The sequence below is a fragment of the Corapipo altera genome, unplaced genomic scaffold, assembly GCF_003945725.1.
Source record: "Corapipo altera isolate COAL_440 unplaced genomic scaffold, ASM394572v1 271, whole genome shotgun sequence".
Taxonomy (NCBI): Eukaryota; Metazoa; Chordata; class Aves; order Passeriformes; family Pipridae; genus Corapipo; species Corapipo altera.
The window spans coordinates 1,308,711-1,328,593 of record NW_020884935.1 but is presented as its reverse complement, the minus strand read 5'-3'; the positions used below and the strand labels follow the sequence as shown (position 1 = coordinate 1,328,593).

The 19,883-nt window shown below is 44.8% G+C and overlaps 1 protein-coding gene across 3 annotated transcripts; it reads right to left on the bottom strand.

Annotated features, from left to right (window-relative positions):
• Positions 1-28: 28 nt before the first annotated feature.
• AKAP10 (A-kinase anchoring protein 10) lies at positions 29-18,767 on the bottom strand. Of its 3 annotated transcripts, XM_027660465.1 has the most exons (15): positions 18,466-18,766; positions 14,880-14,927; positions 12,664-12,846; positions 11,803-12,357; positions 10,285-10,383; positions 9,774-9,858; positions 9,291-9,414; positions 8,096-8,232; positions 6,924-7,068; positions 6,045-6,218; positions 4,730-4,839; positions 3,793-3,875; positions 3,156-3,208; positions 2,426-2,521; positions 29-1,402 (listed from the first exon to the last, which is right to left on the bottom strand). In XM_027660465.1, exons 1-15 carry the CDS (start codon positions 18,626-18,628, stop codon positions 1,397-1,399), a joined length of 2,061 nt encoding a protein of 686 aa, XP_027516266.1. In that variant the 5' UTR covers positions 18,629-18,766; the 3' UTR covers positions 29-1,396. The 3 variants fall into 3 exon arrangements, with proteins under 3 accessions (XP_027516266.1, XP_027516263.1, XP_027516264.1); XM_027660462.1 differs by lacking the exon at positions 29-1,402 and having other exon boundaries at positions 2,183-2,521; positions 18,466-18,767; XM_027660463.1 differs by lacking the exons at positions 29-1,402; positions 14,880-14,927 and having other exon boundaries at positions 2,183-2,521; positions 18,466-18,767.
• Between the last annotated feature and the right edge of the window lie 1,116 nt (positions 18,768-19,883).

Here is a 19,883-nt window from a genome sequence, read left to right as displayed (position 1 = left end):
CAAATCCCAGGAAAACAGAAAATTGACACAAATTTTAATATTTATATATTTTAAATCAAAACACAATTAAATATAGTATGTTTTAAGTACATGAATGCTTAGGTATGAGAGAAATAAGAGGTGGTACACAGTACCAAAAACCTATACACAGCCTTTTTTTTTCTTTTTGCTTTTTCATAGACAATACAGTGTGTCTCTATACAATCGAATATTGCAACAGAATAACACTTGCTAGTCAATCAAGATATTCTGAACATTGGAAATGATTTGAGTTCTTCGCATAGTGATTTCTTTGCACAAGTTTGAGGAAAAAAGCAATCATCAGAGTAAAAAAAAAAAAAAAAAAAAGACCCAAAATAAGTGTTGTATACTAAAAATGCAGCAGTAACATAATGGTGAGACACTGAGTACTTCTGATACCCTGCAAAAATCAATTCACTGGAAAAAAAAAAAAAAAAAGAGGTGCTGTGTAACATGGTAAGTGTTGACAGTGTCAGGAAGAAGGCCAGAGGTCATTAAGAATTGCTTTTCTTTGTAAACCAAACATCTGGAATTAGATACTGTGTTGGTTGGAGGACAACAAGCGGTGGAGAATGGCAGCAATTACTTTTTTTCCTCGCTCGTGGGATGGAGAGGACAGAAAATGGAGCAGTTTCCAGGGTCCAACCTGCTCGGAGCCGTGGCTTGGGAGCTGCCCAGGTGCAGGATCCGAGTGTGCTCTGTGGTGGAAGCAGGGGGGGTGTGTGTGCAGGGGCACGAGCTCAGCAAGGAGGAGTTACACTGCTCCTGATCCTTCTATCCTGCCCTCAAAGTTAATGTAGTTATGAAGTAAAATACATTTATCTTACAGTTGAATACTCATCTATTTCAAGTAACGGAAAATAAAACTTAAGAACTTTCTAGGTCATTCACTGCCCATGAATTCACCCTTCCAGGTTCACCTCTCCAGTGGCCAGTGGAGGGGATGTGCCCCGAGGCCTTTGCAATTGTGTTTAAAAATTACAAGTAGTAGAACTAGAAATTACAGCAAAACCTTCCCCTCTGCTGTGGCCTGTGTCCCATTCCAGACATTTTGCTTAAAAGTCTTTTTGAGACAGGGTCAAGTATTTGTGAAGTCGATCACAGTTTCTCAGTGACACACTTGTAAACTGCATCTTCATCTCTAAAAACCATCATTACTGTGAATGCCGCATACAACAGGAAAAAGTGTTTCTTCACTCTACAGTGGAGGTACAGGATTGCTTCTCTTTCATTCTTCCTTAGAAATGAGGGAGATCTCGGCGGTTGGAGTAACAGTGCTTTGTTTTTATTGGCTGTGTTAAAGAATCCACCAAAAGGGAAAGTTCATTCATTCTCAAAGTGGAAAAACAGATTTCCTGTTCTGGAGTTTCTAAAATCATAGCTGGAAAAGGAAAAACAGGGTTAGAGAACATTCTGCCATAAAACATACAAAGGCAGTTGCTCAATAGAAAGATATTTTGTGTTTAAAAACATTGAAGCCAGGTATGTTCGAGTTTGAGAGAGAAAAAAAACCCCAAATCTAATCCCAACACACTCAACCTTTTGATTATTTGCATAATTGAATCCAGAGCATCTGCAGCCACTTGATATTTCTAAATACTGTGCTGAGGGACCTTTTCATCCAGCCAGACTGGAATTGTAGCCAAGTTACCAAATGAAATCATTATACAAGTTATTTAAACATAACTGGTCTATTAGAAAGGAAGCAGCCATAGGAAACTATGGATTCACCTATTTGGGTCTAATAACTAAATCACCTTCCACAGCTAAACATAATGCCAGTTAATTTTTAGGCAGTCAGAAGTACCAGACATTAACTTGGTAACCTGCTGTCACCAACATTTCACCAAATCTAACTGCTGCATCAGAACTAAACAGAGAACACACAGGCTGAACACCACCACAGTCACAAACACCACCACTCAACACTAATCCCCCAGCCTATGGCCAGGGCTGCTGTGTCCTTTCAAAGTCTAAGGACAGAACTGTGTAAATGAGTGCACCCAACGAGACAATTTCCCCACCGCAGAGTTTTACTGACATTTTAGGCAGATGTACAAGTATTGATTAACAAGAAACAGCAAGTGTGAACTCAAGTAAGGAATTACAGTATTGATCCTGCAACACAAATCACCCTTTTAACTAATAAAGTGGTTTGTAAAGACTCAAACTAAGACCAGCTTAATGCCTGCAGAGGAGAACCACCACAGGCATCTGTTAAGAAATTCCTACATCATCCGTAGGCCGAAACACTTCCAACCTTTGTTTCTTCATATCATGCTATGCCAGTTTGAACATTTACCAGCGTGGGTTTCAGAGGCACGAGGAAGGCAAGTGAGAGCTCTGCTCCTCCCACAGCCTGGCCTGAGCCAGATGAAGACAGGCAGCCTTTCCACCCCCTTACCTTCGTAACCTTCTCCGAAGGCTGTTCACATTGCGCCTGCTGCATGACGTCGTTGACTATCATCTTTGCTATCCTCCAAGCCATCTCTTCTTGAGCCTGCCGTGGAAAAAACAGCCCAAAATACAGTTATAGCTTCAGGTTCTTGAAATAAAAACACAGTGCCCTCAGCACAGTGCACTTGGAGTCGTGGTTAACCTCCACAACTCAGTGACCTGTACAAACGTGTCTCCCTCGATGGAAACACACCTGGCTTTTATTTTTATATTTACAGCTCGATGCAGTTTCCAAGAGAGTTAGGGAAGTTTTTAGATTTGGCTGTTGGGGATTTGTCCAAAGCCTTCTAAGGGGGAAAAATGCAGCCTGTAATCCATGTACAGTGGTCACTTCGTGGTAAAAAACAAACAACAGCACCTCCACTCCTACTTGATCTTTAAGGTCCCTTCCAATCCTAACCATTCTATGATTTTATATAACACCACAATAAGAAAAACTCGGACTGCAGGCACACATTTAACCATTATATCAGTTAAACCAGCAAGCACTGGCAAAGATCAAACTAGTTTCACACATCCATGCAATCAGATTATATTTAGCACACAGTCTCACAGTTCTTGTTGGTGCAGCAAAAAAGATACTGAGAGAAACAGCCAGGATTAAGGACTTTAATACTTTATCTCCCTTATATATACTGGAAAGTAAGTCACAAGGACAACATGAAAAGAGGACACACCTCGTCTGTGTTTCCTTGAACCCATTTCTTCATTGCTTGTGAAAACATGGACCCTGAGATAAAAACAACAAGCAAGGTATGTCAGCAAACTGTGGCACACACCTCTCCCAAAGCTAATTCCTGTCATCCCTCTGAAGGGGTTGCACTGCTGGCATTTGAGGGCACAGAGGAGTGGCATGAGAGACAAGGGACTGTGTGGGAGCCACGGTTCATGGACACTGAGCCCGAACCATCCGCCTTTACCAGAGCTGGAAAGCAGCACTAACAGCAGGTCCCAGCCTGGGTGGGAAGCATGTGGAGAGCTGCAGTTCCTTCTCATCTCGAGACCAAATCTCTGAGGGTTTGATCATCAGCTCAGCTGCTAGCAGCTTCCATCCCTGCCAGGTTCCATCGACAGCTCCGACTCCCACAGGCTGCTCATACTCCCCGGAGTCCAGCTGGACCAGAAAAGCAGAATTTGGATAGGAAACTGGGCCAGAGATGGGGTTTGCTTCAGTATAGGACAATCCCCTAAACAGCTCTATTTGGCTTAAAACAGATCTGGAAAGAGTCAAGAATCTTGCTTTTCTTGACTGCAGTAGGGAAGAGAGCAGCTCTGCAGATGTTTACAGGAATGCAGAGAAAGAGGAAAGCAAACCTTTTGATTTTTTGACATCAGGCTCCGGTTCAGATTCTCTGATGAACTGTCCCAGGTCACTGACACGTCCAAATGTCATCTTCCTGAGGAGAGGAGGGGTAAAGAACCATATGGGTTACCAGGACAGCTTTGGCATTGTGGAAAGCTACCAGTCAGGAAAACAACAAAGCAACCACAACAAAGACTCCAGAGTCAGGAGACTGACATTTTACCCAGCACCATCTCTTCCACCTAAAATTGATATACTGGGAAAAACCTCCCACTCTTCTCATGCATCTGAATTTGAAGAGTATCCAAAAAGTTCTTCTGGAAACCAGAAGCAGGCAAATGCTTCAGTGACTTGGTCATGGACTATCAGCAGGCAGGGCTGGCAAGTGCTCTGCACTATCACAAAAACATGTCATGAGGGAGAAACAGTTTACAGGACCTAAAAGGACAAAAGACTGGTGTGCAATAGAAAAGCCAGGTAGCTACAGAAACAATTTCTGTACAAGATCCACAGAGCAGAAGAGCTTTATAACAAAGAGCAACTGTACAATCAGCTAAAGAAATGAAGTATAAGCCCTTCTCTTTCATGAGGGTAGGGAGAAATAAACTTCCCTTTGCCCATTACAATACCAAAGTTGCCTGAACTTATTCTTTTCTCTTCCAACCCCAAATAGGAGCTACTTGGCTGTATTTTGGGATCAAAGAGGAATAATAACTGGGACAAAGAGAAAAATCAATTGGAAATGTTTTTCTGGCTGCCATTCTGGTCAGAGAAACATTCACTATTAGTGTTAAATCACACTTATGATATAAATTTAGTTTCACATGTTAAGACATGGACTAATATCTTCTGTTCAGGCCTATTCTCCCTGCAGGAGGACAGGGCAAATATGAAACAGAGGTGAAACATGTAACCAGAAAGGATGAGATACACTGAAATGAACCTTACCCTGCATATGTTCGTTGATATAAGGATTCTGGATCCAGACTTGCAGCATCTACAATTATTGCTTCATCAAAATTTTTCAGGATTTTAACATTAGCCTTTTTGACATTGGACTACAAATAAAAATTCTAAGTATTAGTGCCCAATGCAGACAACTCAGCTTCTTAACAAAACTGCAATTATAGCGCTTTTAACACTTAGACCTCCATCAAGTCTCTAAACAAGCATAAAGCAATTAGAAAACATCTACTCAGCCATGAATTCCTACCTCAGTATGACATTGTTTTTAAACAGAGGATGACAAAGTTCTATGACCAGAGCCAAAGACACACTGCCCAGGTCAGCACACATGTGCCAGGGCTGAGCATTATCAGCTCAACAGATCTGTGGGTGCACACAAATCATCTGTTGTGAGCCTGTAGCACTGAACCACCTCCAAAGCTTCACTCATCCCTCTCATGCACTTGGGAAGCAATTCCCAAACACAGATGCCTCCTCCGTGCACGGAGAACAAACATTTATCTTCTGGCCTGGAGTATTTATGTAAGATCATGAAAAGAGCCAAGGCAACATCAGAGCAACAGCAGGGAGAGCAGGAACACACAGCGATCCATTATCACCTGGGCACAGAACAGAAACATCCATGGCAGCTGCCTTGCAACCTCCTTCCCTGCTGCTCTGCCTAAGTGCTGCTCTTTATGCAAAAATATGCAGAGAGCCAGAGATTCTCCTATTCAGACAAGCAGGAATGCACAGCACTGAGTGCAGCACTTCATTTCCTAAACCATCCAGCCAATTACCAGCAGTTCCCCCTGCTCAGACTATCAAGCAGCAGGATGTTTTCAAGAGCACAGATTTTATTCCCCACTTTGCAACTAGGGGAGGAATATTCCCTCCTTGCAAATTTGGAGGTTTAAATATACTACAAGCAGGTAACACAGCTTCCAAGTTACAACAGCTTCCTATTGATTGAAAAAAGGGGTATTTCTAATACAAAGAGTTTTTAAATGTTATGGCACTATGAAACAGTGTTCAGTAATATTAACAGCTTAATAAAAATATAACTTTGATGGCAAAGCACTAAAAGCAGCACAAGGTTTTGGGTACAAGAAATACCACAGATACCCTTCCCTGCCAATATCTGACAGAACTTAGCAGCAGTAGGTTAAACACATCCTAATGGAACAGGCTTTAAATAAAAGTGGAATGGGAAGCTTCAAATCATGAGATATTTCCTTACAGTGTATGAACTTGGATATAGACACAGAAAAGCTACTGCAGCATTTGCTGGAAGAGAATCAAACCAAGGAATCTGTACCTGGGAGGCAGAGCCATCCGGGGCCCCTATGGAATCACTGTCAGGAGAGCTGCCATGGCCATGGATACTCAGTGCAATATTCCCTCCCTGGAATTCATCTCCTCGTACTGAATGGATGAGATCGTTCAAGTACTTGTAGTAAAGGTTGCTGGACAAGAAACCAGGTAAAAAAACCTGAGAGACAGAAAGAATCCTCTTTAATTCGAGGCTGACACACAAGCATCTCAGTCCTTGGGTAGACAGAACACAAGTAGAAGTGTCCACACAGGGAATTATTCTGGATTAGCAACTGCATTGCTTTGAATTTTAATCCTACTGCAAAATGAACAAATCCAACTGCCTATTAACCAAACCCTCCAGTACAGGAGCTGAAGCTCAGATCTTTTTTCCACCTCTAGAAACTAAGCCTGACAGCCCAACAGCTTACAGGTATTTTGCTATGCTGTTCAAAACCATCTGCAGCTCCAGAATGAAATCACTCATTTCTAGTATCTGGGTACCCCAGAGTTACATTATTAGCCACAGCACTGATATCAGACTTGCAAACAACTCCTACTAGGAGAAAGGAAAAATTTCTAAAGATATAAAATAAGCTGTTGATAGCAATTCACATGGGAGGAAATTCTGTTACTTCCATTAAACTGCACTAATTACCCAAGACAAACATTTCACAGAGCATTAACAGCAGCCAGTGGGTGGTATCTTCAAATCAGGCTGGGGGAAACAGCCTAGCAAATTTTACCAGAGCTATTATCTATTATCCAGGCAAACAGGAAGCCAGTAAAAGAACAGGACAAATCAGGGATGCTGAAGGGGACACTGCAGAACTTCCACATCACCTCTCTAACTGTCAAACCCGCTCTGAAGGAGGGGTCTCACCGTCTCCATGGTGGTCCACGCCTGTCTTAAGGGAGTGGTGAAGCAGTTGGGGAGAGGCCCCCCCTCCCTGCAGATGTTGGATTCGATTTCCAGCCTCACCGAGTCATCAAAGCCCAGGGGATGTGTGGCCTGGAGGGAGAAGTACCTGCAGCACAAATAACAGAGAGATTTGCAAACCTTTGCAGGTGGTCAGAGCCCACCTGTCCCCCAGGCCCTGAGGTAATGACACTCCAAAACCTGCACACACCTGGTCCCCACTGGCTACAGGTGAGAACTACAGGTACTGCAGGTGAGAACAACCCCTCACTCACAGAAATGGTTCTGAGAGCCCTGCCCTGAAGGCACAACGGATAAAAGCAGCAGAGCATGATGTGATCACTGGTGAGCAGAATGTGACACAGCTTCAGACAGGGAAGCTGGAATGGAGCAGGGAACACCCAGAACTCTGAAGCAGCATTTGCTCTGCTGCTCAGATCATTGAAAGCTGAGTTTACGGATGGGTGTGATGAGCCTCAGGCTGAATTGTTTGCTTTCTCTCCAATTATTATTTCCTCCTTGGGTAATAACTCAACAAGCTCGTGGTAAGGAGTCACACTTAAGCTTAAGAACAGACTTTTCCTGGAAGCAGTTTTGATGTCTGTCTTCCAGTTGTCTTATTGCTAAAGTGAAGCACAAATTAAAGGAGAAAAGTTCCTCCCCTGAAAGTCTTGATATTAAAAAGGATCTGACTGCTTCCTTAAAAAAAAAGAATGTAATTTGTAATACTAAGAACAAGCTTTTATTATGTGTGATAACAGTTCCTACAGCCTACTTTATATGGATAACAGTATCTGGACATTAAGGATTTTCTACAGTGATGTACCTGCTATTAGGTCTAAATCCTTTACATTTTCAAATGGCAACCAATCAGCTTTGATACTTCAAACCAAACCAACTCAAGCAATCGAGTCTTGAAAATTCTGAATTATGTTTAAGAATGGAATCCTTGTAAGGATTTTCTCCTCATGTATAAGGAAAAATGTGAAAAGTTCCTGTGTGCAAACCTGAATAAAATGCATCTCAGCAGAACAGCACAGGACTGCAGAGTTATGGTTTGAAAATGAAATTTTCCTTTTGCACAGTGCAACACAAAACTACAACCACAAAAGCAAGGAACTGCTGAACTCCCTTACTTGTCATATAAAATCATGGCATCGTTCTGTGCTTCCTGCCCATCATACTGGCCTTTTTTGGCAGCAAGTTGAGACTGGAAGTTATCTGCTGCCAACCAGAACTGCAGTACATTAACTGCATCTTCCTTCTCCATGTACTGGAAGGGAAATCACAAAAAGAGGAGAAATTAAAGAAGTTTAGCAAGAAACTTTCAATAAGCATAGACAAAGCTTCTCCTTCCCATTTGAAACAAGAAACATGGTTCGTATATTAGTGATGCAAAATTGTCACCAGGACAGAGAAATATTTTTATTTTTCCTGTTGCAGACAGATTTAGTTTAAAAAAAAAATTAAAAACTTCTGAGATTTCATTTCTGTACAGATTTTCACATTTAGATTCCAAACAACTATTTATTTGTCTCACACTAAAGACAGAAACCACCATTTTCATGCTACACTTAGTTTACACTGAACTCAGCACATTGTCTCAGCTTCCCCACCTGCTGTTCCAAACTACATCAGCTTGTCAGACTGCCAGGACAAGTATTTCAAGAGCTGATTCCCTAAAGGTGCAGGACCCTGAAACTGTGAAATCCCACATTTAACCTATCACATCCCAACCTGGTGCCCTCTCCACATAACACTGCTGAACGATTTGTTATCTGTAATAACACTTAAGGCTTTCAAAGTCACTGCTTCAATTTGCAAGGTCAAGACAACTATGTCAAAGCTTCTATAAAGCAAAGAGACACTCAGAAGCACTCACTGACTGGAGAAGATGTGCACAAATACTCATTCCACAATACAGTGGATGGGTCTGAACAATTGAATTAGTTCTACATGTGAGCAGGAAATAATTTCATGCATTTTTTCCCAGAAAAAGGTACACCTCATTTTTTTAAAATGATATTAGTCATAGAATGACAAAACGGTTTGGCTTGGAAAAGACCTTAAATAGTATCTCATTCCAATCCCCTGCCATGGGCAGGGACACCTTCCAGTATCCCAGGTTGCTCCAAGCCCCTTCCAACCTGGCCTTGGACACTTCCAGAGATGGGGCAGCCACAGCTTCTGTGGGTGACCTGTGCCAGGGCCTCCCCACCCTCACAGGGAAGAATTTCTTCCTAATATCTAATCCAAAGCCATCGAGGAATGAACAGGTTTTTTCATTTGCTAGAAAGGAACACAAAAGCAAATCCAAAGCCTGACACTCACCTCAGAGAAGTAGAACAGGGCTGACTCACAGAAGAGGATGTCAGCCAGATACACAGTCCCACTAGTCAGCACCTCAATCTGGTATTTACAGAAATGATGACTTCGTAAAAACTCGCTAAAGTGCCTGCACAGAGAGAGGGACAATCAGGTATGGAGGGTTCCCAGCATTCAGGGCACCCTAAGAACCAACCAGCTCTCACCCAGAAGTCTGATACTTTCAGTTGGATAAAAGCAGAACAAGCAAGAAACAGGGCAGGTTTACAGACAACACAAGAAAGAGACAGAGAACACGACAACAGCGTGCACAGCCAACTGCAGCAGGTGAGCACAAAAATGGGTTTGGGGGGAGGGATCTGAGCAGCTGCAAATACAGAAGGCTGCACAGAAAAATGCTTATGTGGTTACATGTCCAGAAACACTTTTAACAGAACCTTTAGCAAAAGGACAAGAGCCATGAGAATCCCAACCATTCCATCAACTTACTCTTGTTCCATTGCATTAAACACTATGGACTGTGCTGTAACAAAACAGTTGGGGTCCACTTGGCCATCTTCCCCACAAATCTTTGCTGCAAAGAAAGACCAGGGTAATTTTAATATGGATTTGGCTGATGGAACTGTGACTAGTGACTGAAAAACTGCAGTTCAAATCCACTAGGATCAACTGGTTCTGGCTGAGCAAAAAGAGCTTTTAAAGTACTGCGGGTGGCCAAATGATAATACTATGGCTAAAATGCTTGATTGAGACTCAAATCTGGATCCCCTCCATAACCACCAGTAATTCTTTCCCTAATTTAAGTAAAATCTCTGAAATTTCTTCTGGGGACATTGCACATCACTACTGAAAGGTCAGACCTACTGATACCTGTAATCTACTAGCATTTTACAACTGACTTTAAAATTCATAGAAATAAAAGCAAGTGTGTGAGGTATTAAAGATACACTTTTATAGGGAAGGAGCAACTCTGAAATGGGTAACCAGCATTAATTCTTACCAACTATGTCATTTCTCATTGCTTCTGTAATAGGGATTGGTTTAGCAGCATCTGGAGAAATATATTTGGTAAAAGTACTAACTGCATCCCGTTCTATACCTGCGAGGAAGAAACACAGAATCAAACTCTGAATTCCTTGGTCTGAAACAAGGAGTGAATAACAAACATCTGCTCTTCAGAAAAGCAAGTGTGTCATTCTCATCAACAAGTTCCCTCCAATGAAGCTTTCAGTGCACTGCTGGATACTCTGCTGCTGAGAAGCTGCAGTGGCTGTGTGATCTCCAGCCAGGTCACAAAAAGCCCAGCATGGACTAAAATAGAATAAAGCAACGTGCTCTGAATTTTCCCTGCCACCAGACAAGGCAGCACCTGCTTCCTCAGCTGCACACCTTAGTCCCAGAAGCAGCACCTTTCTGGCAAGTGAAGTTCCCAATTTCTAGCTCTCATCACGAAGAAATCACTGGAATAATAAAGGAACTACAAGGAAAAAAAACAATCTTAAAATGGGATGCCTCAAACAAGTTGTGTGCTTTACACATCATCTTTTGAGACTTGGGACTCTGCTCTGGAAGAGAGAAAAAAATTACACTAAAATGCTTTTCAGATTTCTCAAGAAGGACCAGTGCTTTCAAATTCTTTTTAGGTATAAGAAGGCAGAGGTGTTTTTCATGACTAAAATATAATTTCCCTTGTTTCAGTGACTTTGGGGCTGAGGTTATGTACTGTGGAGGCAGATGATAAAGAACCAAATGAGAAAGACAAAACAAAGAGAAAGGGATGCAACATGAGGAAACAGTTGGGCAAACAAAAGGAACTGATATGAAGAAAGAAATGTTCCCTTTTTGTCTGTAAACTTGCACAAATGAGGGAGGTGCAAAGTAGAGAAGCAGGTTACTGTGCATGTAGCTTACTACCAAAAGGAAATATTTTAATTTCATCCTCACTTCCAGTAGCCTCTGAAGAGGTGGAATCCAAATGACAACAAATCAGTTACAAGGGGAGGAACTCTAGCAAATAAATCCAAGAACAAAAACAGTACATTCCACACACAGATCTCTACACACCTCTTGTAATCTCTTGTCATCATTACTTATGTCATTTTACGTGATACAGGATATTTACCTTCCATACAAAGTTAATTATCAATTCTCAGCCCCTTCATCCAAATTTTCTGCAATTTTTTTTAAGTTGGGATGGGACAGGTGAGGGACAAACAGGACATTGCAATGTTCATCTTCATTTCTTACAATTACAGATGTAAGAACAGAAGCAACCTAAGCTTATTGAGCACATAATGATTTTGAAGTCTCTTCAGCAGTATATTTACTTTTAATTGAGACAAAGAATACACAGTTCAAACTGACCAGTAGCTGACACAGCAAGTTAATATCACTGATACATAAAATTCTTTTCCTCCCAACATCCCACCATACTTGCTAAGAACATGAGAGCTGAGGCAGCTCCCTGCACACTCCCCATTTCCCACCTTTTCAACGAAAGGGAACACACAGCACTTACTTTTCATGAGTTTTCCTGACAAGTCCTTTAGTGCAGAGGAGGGGCTGTTTCTATTTGATACTGAAAGCTTGGAAGATTCTTGTTGCTCAGCTGGAAGAGAGTGAGTCCCTGTCTCTGACTTCCTTAGACAAAGAACACTGGCACTGCCACACTCCTGACCCGGGAGCACGTGGTTCTGGCTGTTCCCAGTTCTGTCCTTCCTGCCCGACGCCGCGGGCTCGGCCCGGAGCAGTCGGGCTGTGCCAGAATCCTCCAGTCTCTCCTCAAGCAACCCAGCTGGAGGAGATGATGCCAATTCCTGCTGTTTGGAGGGTGACACTGGCTCTGCCAGGGAGCTCTGCTTCACGGTGTTCAGGCTGTGCGCGCGGATGCGGGACCACGTCGTGGAGTGGAAGCTCTCGGCCTCTAACCAGAACTTCACCAAGTGTTCCATCCTGCGCAGCTCCATGAACTGGATGAAATAAGGGAGGGCTACACTGTCCTGCAGGACTTGTTCAAGGGTCTTTGAAAGGCTTGATTTGGTCTCTTCAGCCTGATAATTCAGACACGATCTGCCTAAAGGAAAACACAGAGGAAATGACTCCATGTTGTACTGCAGAGGTGGGCATTGGACACAAAGGTGCCTCTTCACAGCTACATTGCAGGACAATTCCAAAACAGTGGTGGAACACAAAGTAAAGGAACCTTTTTAAACAAACAATCTGCTGTCCCCATTCAAAACCCTCCCAGGTAACACAGGTGTTACTGTAACAGCAGCCACATTCTTATTACCCACCTACTTGCCTGAAAACCAAGAGATGGTGAGTATATCAGAAATAAAAAAGAAATGCTGACATTATTCCAGAGGTGATGAGGCCTTACCTAAGTCTCCAAAATGAGCAGCTTCCATGTGACTTGGCTGCTTCTTAAGGGCAGCTGTCCGGCTGCTGGAGAAAGAGTCCATGTTGGCAGAGATGGCATTAATGGCCACATGGCTTGGTCCTGCAGCCTCCAGCAAGGCATGATTTCTAGTGCTTCTTTGAGGGGAATGTACTGGGATTGGAGCTGGAATCAAGACAGGAACGATTAAAACACAAGGACCCCAAGACCTCTGTTAAACAGAACCCAGTGCTAAGCCCCCCAGAATGAGCCAAGGAGTTTGCAAGATTCAGCCTTATTAAAACCTCATTGTACCACTGTGTGTTATCTTTGATCAAGGATCTGACAAGAGGGAAGACCACGAGTTTTATTACAGCAAGAATAAATTCACTCCCACCCAAATCGATTTTCCTTATTGAGCAGCAAAGCAAGAGAGGCCAAGTCTAAGTTCACACGTGAAATATTATTCCTGAGTCTTCCTGCTTCCTTGATAAGCACTATCAATAGCTCAATACTCTGTCAACAATTTAGTTTCATTCCAGTGCTCCTGCCAATCCATTTCCATGCCTTTTTGAAGGCTAAAGCTGTGTTACAAGCCCCTGAACCACAAGGTTATCTGTGAGTTTTAACAAGAGGATTTTTCAAAAATATTTTTGTTGTCTCCACTTGGGTCTAAGAGGAAAAAAAGCAATAAGGCAATACCTCTGTGAAACCCATGTGAGCTTAAACCCCTCTGGCTGTTTTAGGACATGACTGGGTGTTGGAACAAAAAAGAACAAAGAAGAACTTCCTCTCACAAACCTCTGCCAGTGAAAAGGCATCAACTAATTGTCAACTGATGACAAAGCTGAAAATAACAAAACATGTTCACAGCAGTTTCCAAAGCTCTCAGGAAGCTGCCTTCGACTGGGATGTCATGCAGGGACATCTTACACCTCTGACTCAAAAATAAAGCACGTCAGATGACACGTTATCTCAGCACACCACTTCCCAGTGATGTGTTTCATCAAGGTGTCAAGAAACTTGGGGTTTATGACTTCCATGATGCATCACTTTATTTTTATTCCCAATTTTATGACACATGCTGGCACAAGTCAACAATTTCAGACTCGCATGTCAAGGTAATAGATCCCTCAGGAGCAACGGTACAGGAGAGTTAAAACATTTGAGTTACTGTGAAGTGTTTGGTACCAAGACACCACTTGCTGCTTCTTACAAAGCCTCTGGTATTTCATACCAGCAACGATGGAGAAAATACCTTTTTTTCCAAGGCCAAGGGAGGGCAGCAATGGGAGAACTTGGTGGAAGCTACTCATGTAGAACCAGAGCCACACTCCTCACAACGCTTCAGGCTTTTGTAAATTAGATTCAAGTTTAATTCTGTATGGACATCTGAGAAAAAATTATTCTACTTTATCTAAGGGTCAAACACCTGTTCCAAAGCCTCAGGACAGCACCACATCATGTCATACACAACTTACTGTTTCCCATATTTGATTTGAGAGACCACCAAGGTGAAAAAAAGTCTTTATTTCTCTCTTGATATGCAGATAACACATTAACAAGTACAGAAACAGGATTTTGTCTGAGGGTATAAAAGTAACAGACCAGATTCATGCATTTACCTCATCTCCTTTTAGTACTGCAAGAAAAACTGACAGGATAAGCAAACTTGTTTTCCCACAGTTTATACATTTCTCTTCCATCATGACTTTTTTCCCTTTTCTAACAGATTTAGCAGCAAGATCTCTGTACCACATGGAAGAGCAGCAGCAGAACAGCTATTCCTTCTCACCAGGATTTGCACCTTCAGCCTCACAAGCCACATCAGACAGAGTTAAATCATATCCTGCAGACACAGTGAAGCTGCATTTTCCAAACTCCAAAGGACACCATGTGTGAGCAAGAAACTGCAGGAGCAATTTGTTGCAGATAAGGAATAACCACCATGCACAAGGTGACCGACTTGCCTGATCACTTTGAATTAAAGCTCATGGCTGACATAATTTAATAACCCTCTGCACCTACAGATTCAGCAAGATGAGTAGGGAAGATTAGTTACTATAAATACTCAGAAATAGAATTAAGTTTTGGGTTTGTTTTGGGTTTGATGCACAGGTCAAATGTGCGCTCAGTGTAAGGAAATGATCCTGCTGGGTAAGGTAAAAATGGCAGATGACAGGAGAGATCTGAATTTATAGACAAAACATTGATCTTACTTTTAATTGCTTTCACATCTGTGGTGTTTTCTTGTTCTTTGCCTTTCACTGTAAAATACAAGGGAAAATGTTAATGCTATTTTGGGTGACTGGTGGCATTTACCTGAGAATGGACATAGAATTCCCAACTTCAGCAAGTCTCAGAGGCAGATGTAAGCCATGCTTTTGTTAAAACTGATCTCTCCCTTAAATCTGCACACCCAGTAACTGACAGAGGCTTTTAAAGCTTTCCTGTTGGTTTATTTTCAAAAGCAAAACCTTATCATCCACGAATTAATACTATGTTAAAATTACCATGGAGGAAGATGTCTGCTGTCTATAGGATTAAAGCCAGGCTCTCGGAAGAATGGGAAAGGGGTGTTTTAAGTTTAGGGCACTGGCTGATGCACTCCATGAAATAGAAATCACACACCTAAAAACATCTCCCTCCTATTACAGGAGGAGGAGCACAACTCACACCACTGAAGAGATGACATGGAACCAGCTCCACAAAGCCAGAGCCTCACGACTCCTCAGTCATGATGGATCCCACGGAAATGTTCTGGAAACACACTGCCAATACTTAATTCTCTCACAAACAGGATTGCTTAACCATCACCAAACCTTGGGCAAGCAACTGATGGGGAGATAACAGTTTAAAAAGCTGTGATGGAAGAGTGTTTGGGGCAATGTTTTAAAAAATATTATTTTTTTTTAAAGGAAGCTCCAAAAGGAAGTGAATGAGGAAATCTGTTTAAAACAAAAGTAAAGGAACCCAAGCAGTACATAAACATAATACATAAACAGGATGGCATAAACAGGGGGAAAAAATGAAGTGGTGATATTGGAGAACATGATCTACCACAGAAACCTTCTCCCACTGCTCCAGGCGAGGATTATTGACTACAAATAGGTCATCCCTGAACAGCGACTGTGGAGTCCTTCCAAACACAACCACAACTCACAGCCCAGCACAATCACCACATTTACATCACAAAACACGAGCAGATTAAAAAAAAAAAACAACAAAAAAGACAAAAACCAACCCCTTCCTATCCTGACTTAGGATTTTAAATATTTTAAAGGGAAACTCCAGTCTCCGGTTACATAATTGCCCAGCCCGGGCGGCTGCAGCGCTGCCTGCCAGCCCTCCCTGCGAGGAGAAAAAGCTGCAGGGCTGCAAACTGGCAACTCGGGGTTTAAAATTTAAGCTACCAGCGAGCACATCCTCTGACAGAGACATTTAAGTGTCCATTAAAAGAGGTGGATTCTTCACAAACTGACCTCCTGCCGCCCGGAAGCAGCTGTGACAGAGTAACCAGCCTTTTACATAACTGGGAGCTGATGGGCGGGAGAGAAATCCCTGAGAAAATCTGCATGTCTGAGGTAGCACTGAGGCACAAAGGGAACGGAGCAACCTCTACACAGTACTACAAAACCTTCTCTTTCCAAAATTACTCCAGTATTTCATCAAACCCGTTCCTATCAGCAGTAATTCCCGAGTTTCACACAAGAGCCCTCCATAAGCCTATTTTCAGCCTAAATAGGCCTGTTCCTTCTTACCAACTATTCAGTTCCTCTCTAATTACCTACTTACTACTGGTAATACAAACTCCAGGTTCCAGCTCCAAACCCCTTACACACAGGCTGCCTCTGTCCCCAGCAGCTTGGAGCCCAACAAAGGAATGTCCTTAACTCCAGAGGACAAAGCAAACTCCTCTCTACGGCAACATCAAATTTCAGGGAGTGAGGTTTCACTACACGAATTAACTTTCACTTCCCTCAAAAAGCGGATGTCCCGTGGTGTCTGTGTGAAACCCAGGGCTGAGGGCGTGTGAGATTTCCAGCAGCCAACCCCATTCCAAAGGGGTCACGCGCCAAACCCTCACGTGACGTTCGGGAATTTCAATTCCCATCCTGAAATGCTCAAGAATGAACAAACCCAGGAGACAGTGCACAAAAAACAGCGCGAAACTTCCAGGATTGGCCAACCAGCGGGGCTGCACGTTATTCCCAAGGTGTCCCCAGGGATGAGCGTGTCACCCGTCTGATCCACTGGCAGCAGTTTCATCACCTGCCCTCGAGCGCCCGGCTGCTGCTTCGACTGTTACACTTTGATTTCTCAACCCATTATCCGCCCTCAGTCTCCCAGGCCTTTATTTTACGTCCCGAGCTATAAAAACATTTCACTCTTGTTTTTTGATCCTTGTCATGAATTAATTTAAAAATAGTTCTGATTTTTACCCAGTGCAGCATCCTCCTAAACGACAACAGCTCACCCCAAGAACCCTGGTGCTTGTATGTTTTTTGGACTGCGTGGGTCTACAGTTTTATCCTAAGCTTTAAAGTGCTGCTTTTCTCCCAGCTGCAGTTTAAATCTTCTCTAAAAGCCAAATCTAAAAATGGAGATCACACAAAGCAGTATTTTATGTACAGCCCAGATGAAAGGTTACTCCTCTTCTCTCCTTCACAGCGTCTCTCTCGGGCATTTAGTGCTGATTTGCCTCTTTGACCAAAGATCCTTTAATCAAAGGAACACAGATCCTCAATTACACATCTCAGATAATCAGACATTTCATTCCTTTCTCCCTGAGAAAGCTTCCACCCAAGCTGACCTTGTCCCTATGATCACACACCAGGACGGAACATCAGCTCCACAATTCCCACCAATGAAGCAGCAAAACCTGGTTTTGAAGAGTTTATAACCACTATGAAAGTTTCATTCTGCAGCTCAGTGTTTGAATGCAAGCACTGCAAAAAGGATTATGGCACTTGCAAAGTCCTCAGTGGACTTCCAGAGTCTTTGTATCTGCTGATAAGAACAGTTTAGACACATTTCTTCCAGAACTAACCTCTACAAGGAATGACATTTTCAGTGTTGCTACTTTGGCTGAGCAAGCTCCAGACGACATTTCAGCCAAGAGCAACATCACCACCTCAGATACCACGTTCTTCCCTCCCAAGATGTGCATTTTGGGTTCAGTAATCGAGAAAGGCTTTAGGACAGCACTGCATCAGCCACTGGCAAAGATCAGTGGTTGCACTGCTCGAGCTACAGTCACGAGGTGACAGAACTGTCCCAAAAGGCCCTTCCTAAGAGGTGCCACTTTCTATAAAAACCACCCAAACCACAGCTGTGGGGACTGACAGCACAGTGCCCCTCACTGTGGAACGAGTACAAGCGCCCTCAAAATGCTCCACTCTCAAACAACACTTAAACCACATCCATTTGTGCCATTGGAGCGTTATAAATAATTCAGGAGTCCTAAATTTCCAATCTCGTGCTCCATAACAAACCAATGACAAAATAACCTGCCAGTGACTCCTCTGGCTTTCACAAAGAGCTCGGTGCGATGAGCTCCCTTTTTAACTGGGGTTTTCAGCCGCCGCTGTACATTTCTAGCCTACTGTATTTTTGTAAAAACCCACGCACGTCAGCATTGTGACAAAATAACCTGTAAAGTGCTAAAAGGCTCAGAGCCCGCGGGAGGTGTGGGGGGTGTCACAGGCCCCTCTCCGCCCGGGTCCGCGCTCGGAGCTGCTCACCAGGGGTCGAGACCTCGCGATCCCCTCAGAGCCCCTCCACCCCCGGGGGGGGGACACTCACCGTCATTCCCGCCCAGCCCGCTCCGCAGGGCCCGGCCGTCCTCGCGGGGCCCGCTCACCGCGGCCGGAGCGGCAGGGCCGGGGCCCGGCAGCCGCGCGGGGGACGAGCCCGGCGGCCGCCCGCCCGCCGCCGCCCCCCTGCCTTTCCTCCTGAAGAAGGACATAGCGCCGGGGAGGGGGGGTTCGGCGGCCGGCGGGCCGGGGGAAGGTGGGAGGCAGGGAGGGCGCGGGCCGGTCCCTATGAATGGGGCTCCTGCCCCCGCCCGCCGCCGCCGCTCCCTCCGCCTCTTCCTCCCGCGGCGGCGCCCGCGGCCGCCATGTTGTCAACAACCGCCCCGCGCCCGCTTCCGCCCAGCGCCGCCGCGCGGCACGGCGGGACGCGCCCGCACTCAACATGGCCGCCACGGCGTCGGGCGAGACGGCCAATAGGGGGATGGCTCGTGGCGGCCATGTTGGGTGAGGGCAAACAGCCCGCGAGGGTCTACAGCGGTGAGGGAGGGGAGGCGGCCATCTTTGATCAGGGCTAGGGGCACCGGGCCGGGGGAGGCGGGGGCTGCCATCTTGGTTGAGGGCACAGGTGACCTGGGGACGCTGCGGCAACTCGGGCGCATCCCGTGGGCGCGGGTGACAGAGAGCCCCGAGTGCAGGGGACAGTGGTCCTGAGGGCAGGGGACAATAACCCTGAGGGCAGGGGACAATGGTCCTGAGGGCAGTGGACAATGGTCCTGAGGGCAGTGGACAGTGGTCCTGAGGGCAGGGGACAGCCCTGAGAGCAGGTGACAATGGCCCTGACAGCAGAGGACAGTGATCCTGAGGGCACGGGAGAGTCCTGAGGGCAGGGGACTGTGGTCCTGAGGGCAGGGGACTGTGGTCCTGAGGGCAGGGGACAATGGCCCTGAGGGCAGGGACAGTGGGCGAGCACCGTAGCAGGGCTGTGAGAGCCAAGTGCCCTGCAAAGAATCTGGAAACCTCTGAAATGTGGCCCAAAATGTCCCCTTTGGCCACAGCAGAGGGGACGGACACAGGGACAGATGGCCAGCCCTGGCCCCCATCTGACCCCTTCCCAGGGTCTGTGGGCTCTGCAGCCCCAGCTCTGGTCCCTCATGCCAAGGGCACATCGTGGCCCCGGTCAGTGCCTTGTGTGCTGCAGGAATGTGGCAGCTCCGTCATTCCATCCCAAACCACCCGGACACACCAGAAATCCCTGCCAGGCTGCATAGCGCCCGTCAGGACGTGGGGACACTGCCGGGTCCTGGCAATCGCTGTCTGATAAGTCAGTTCCGTCTGCGTCCCGGATCCTGCCACAAAAATCCTCTTAATTATCCTCCCGAGGCAAATCTGCTCTTTCCTCAGCCACCAAGGACGTTTGTCATTATAACTCAGCACTCAGGTTGATCTCTGAGGAGCAGATCTCTGATA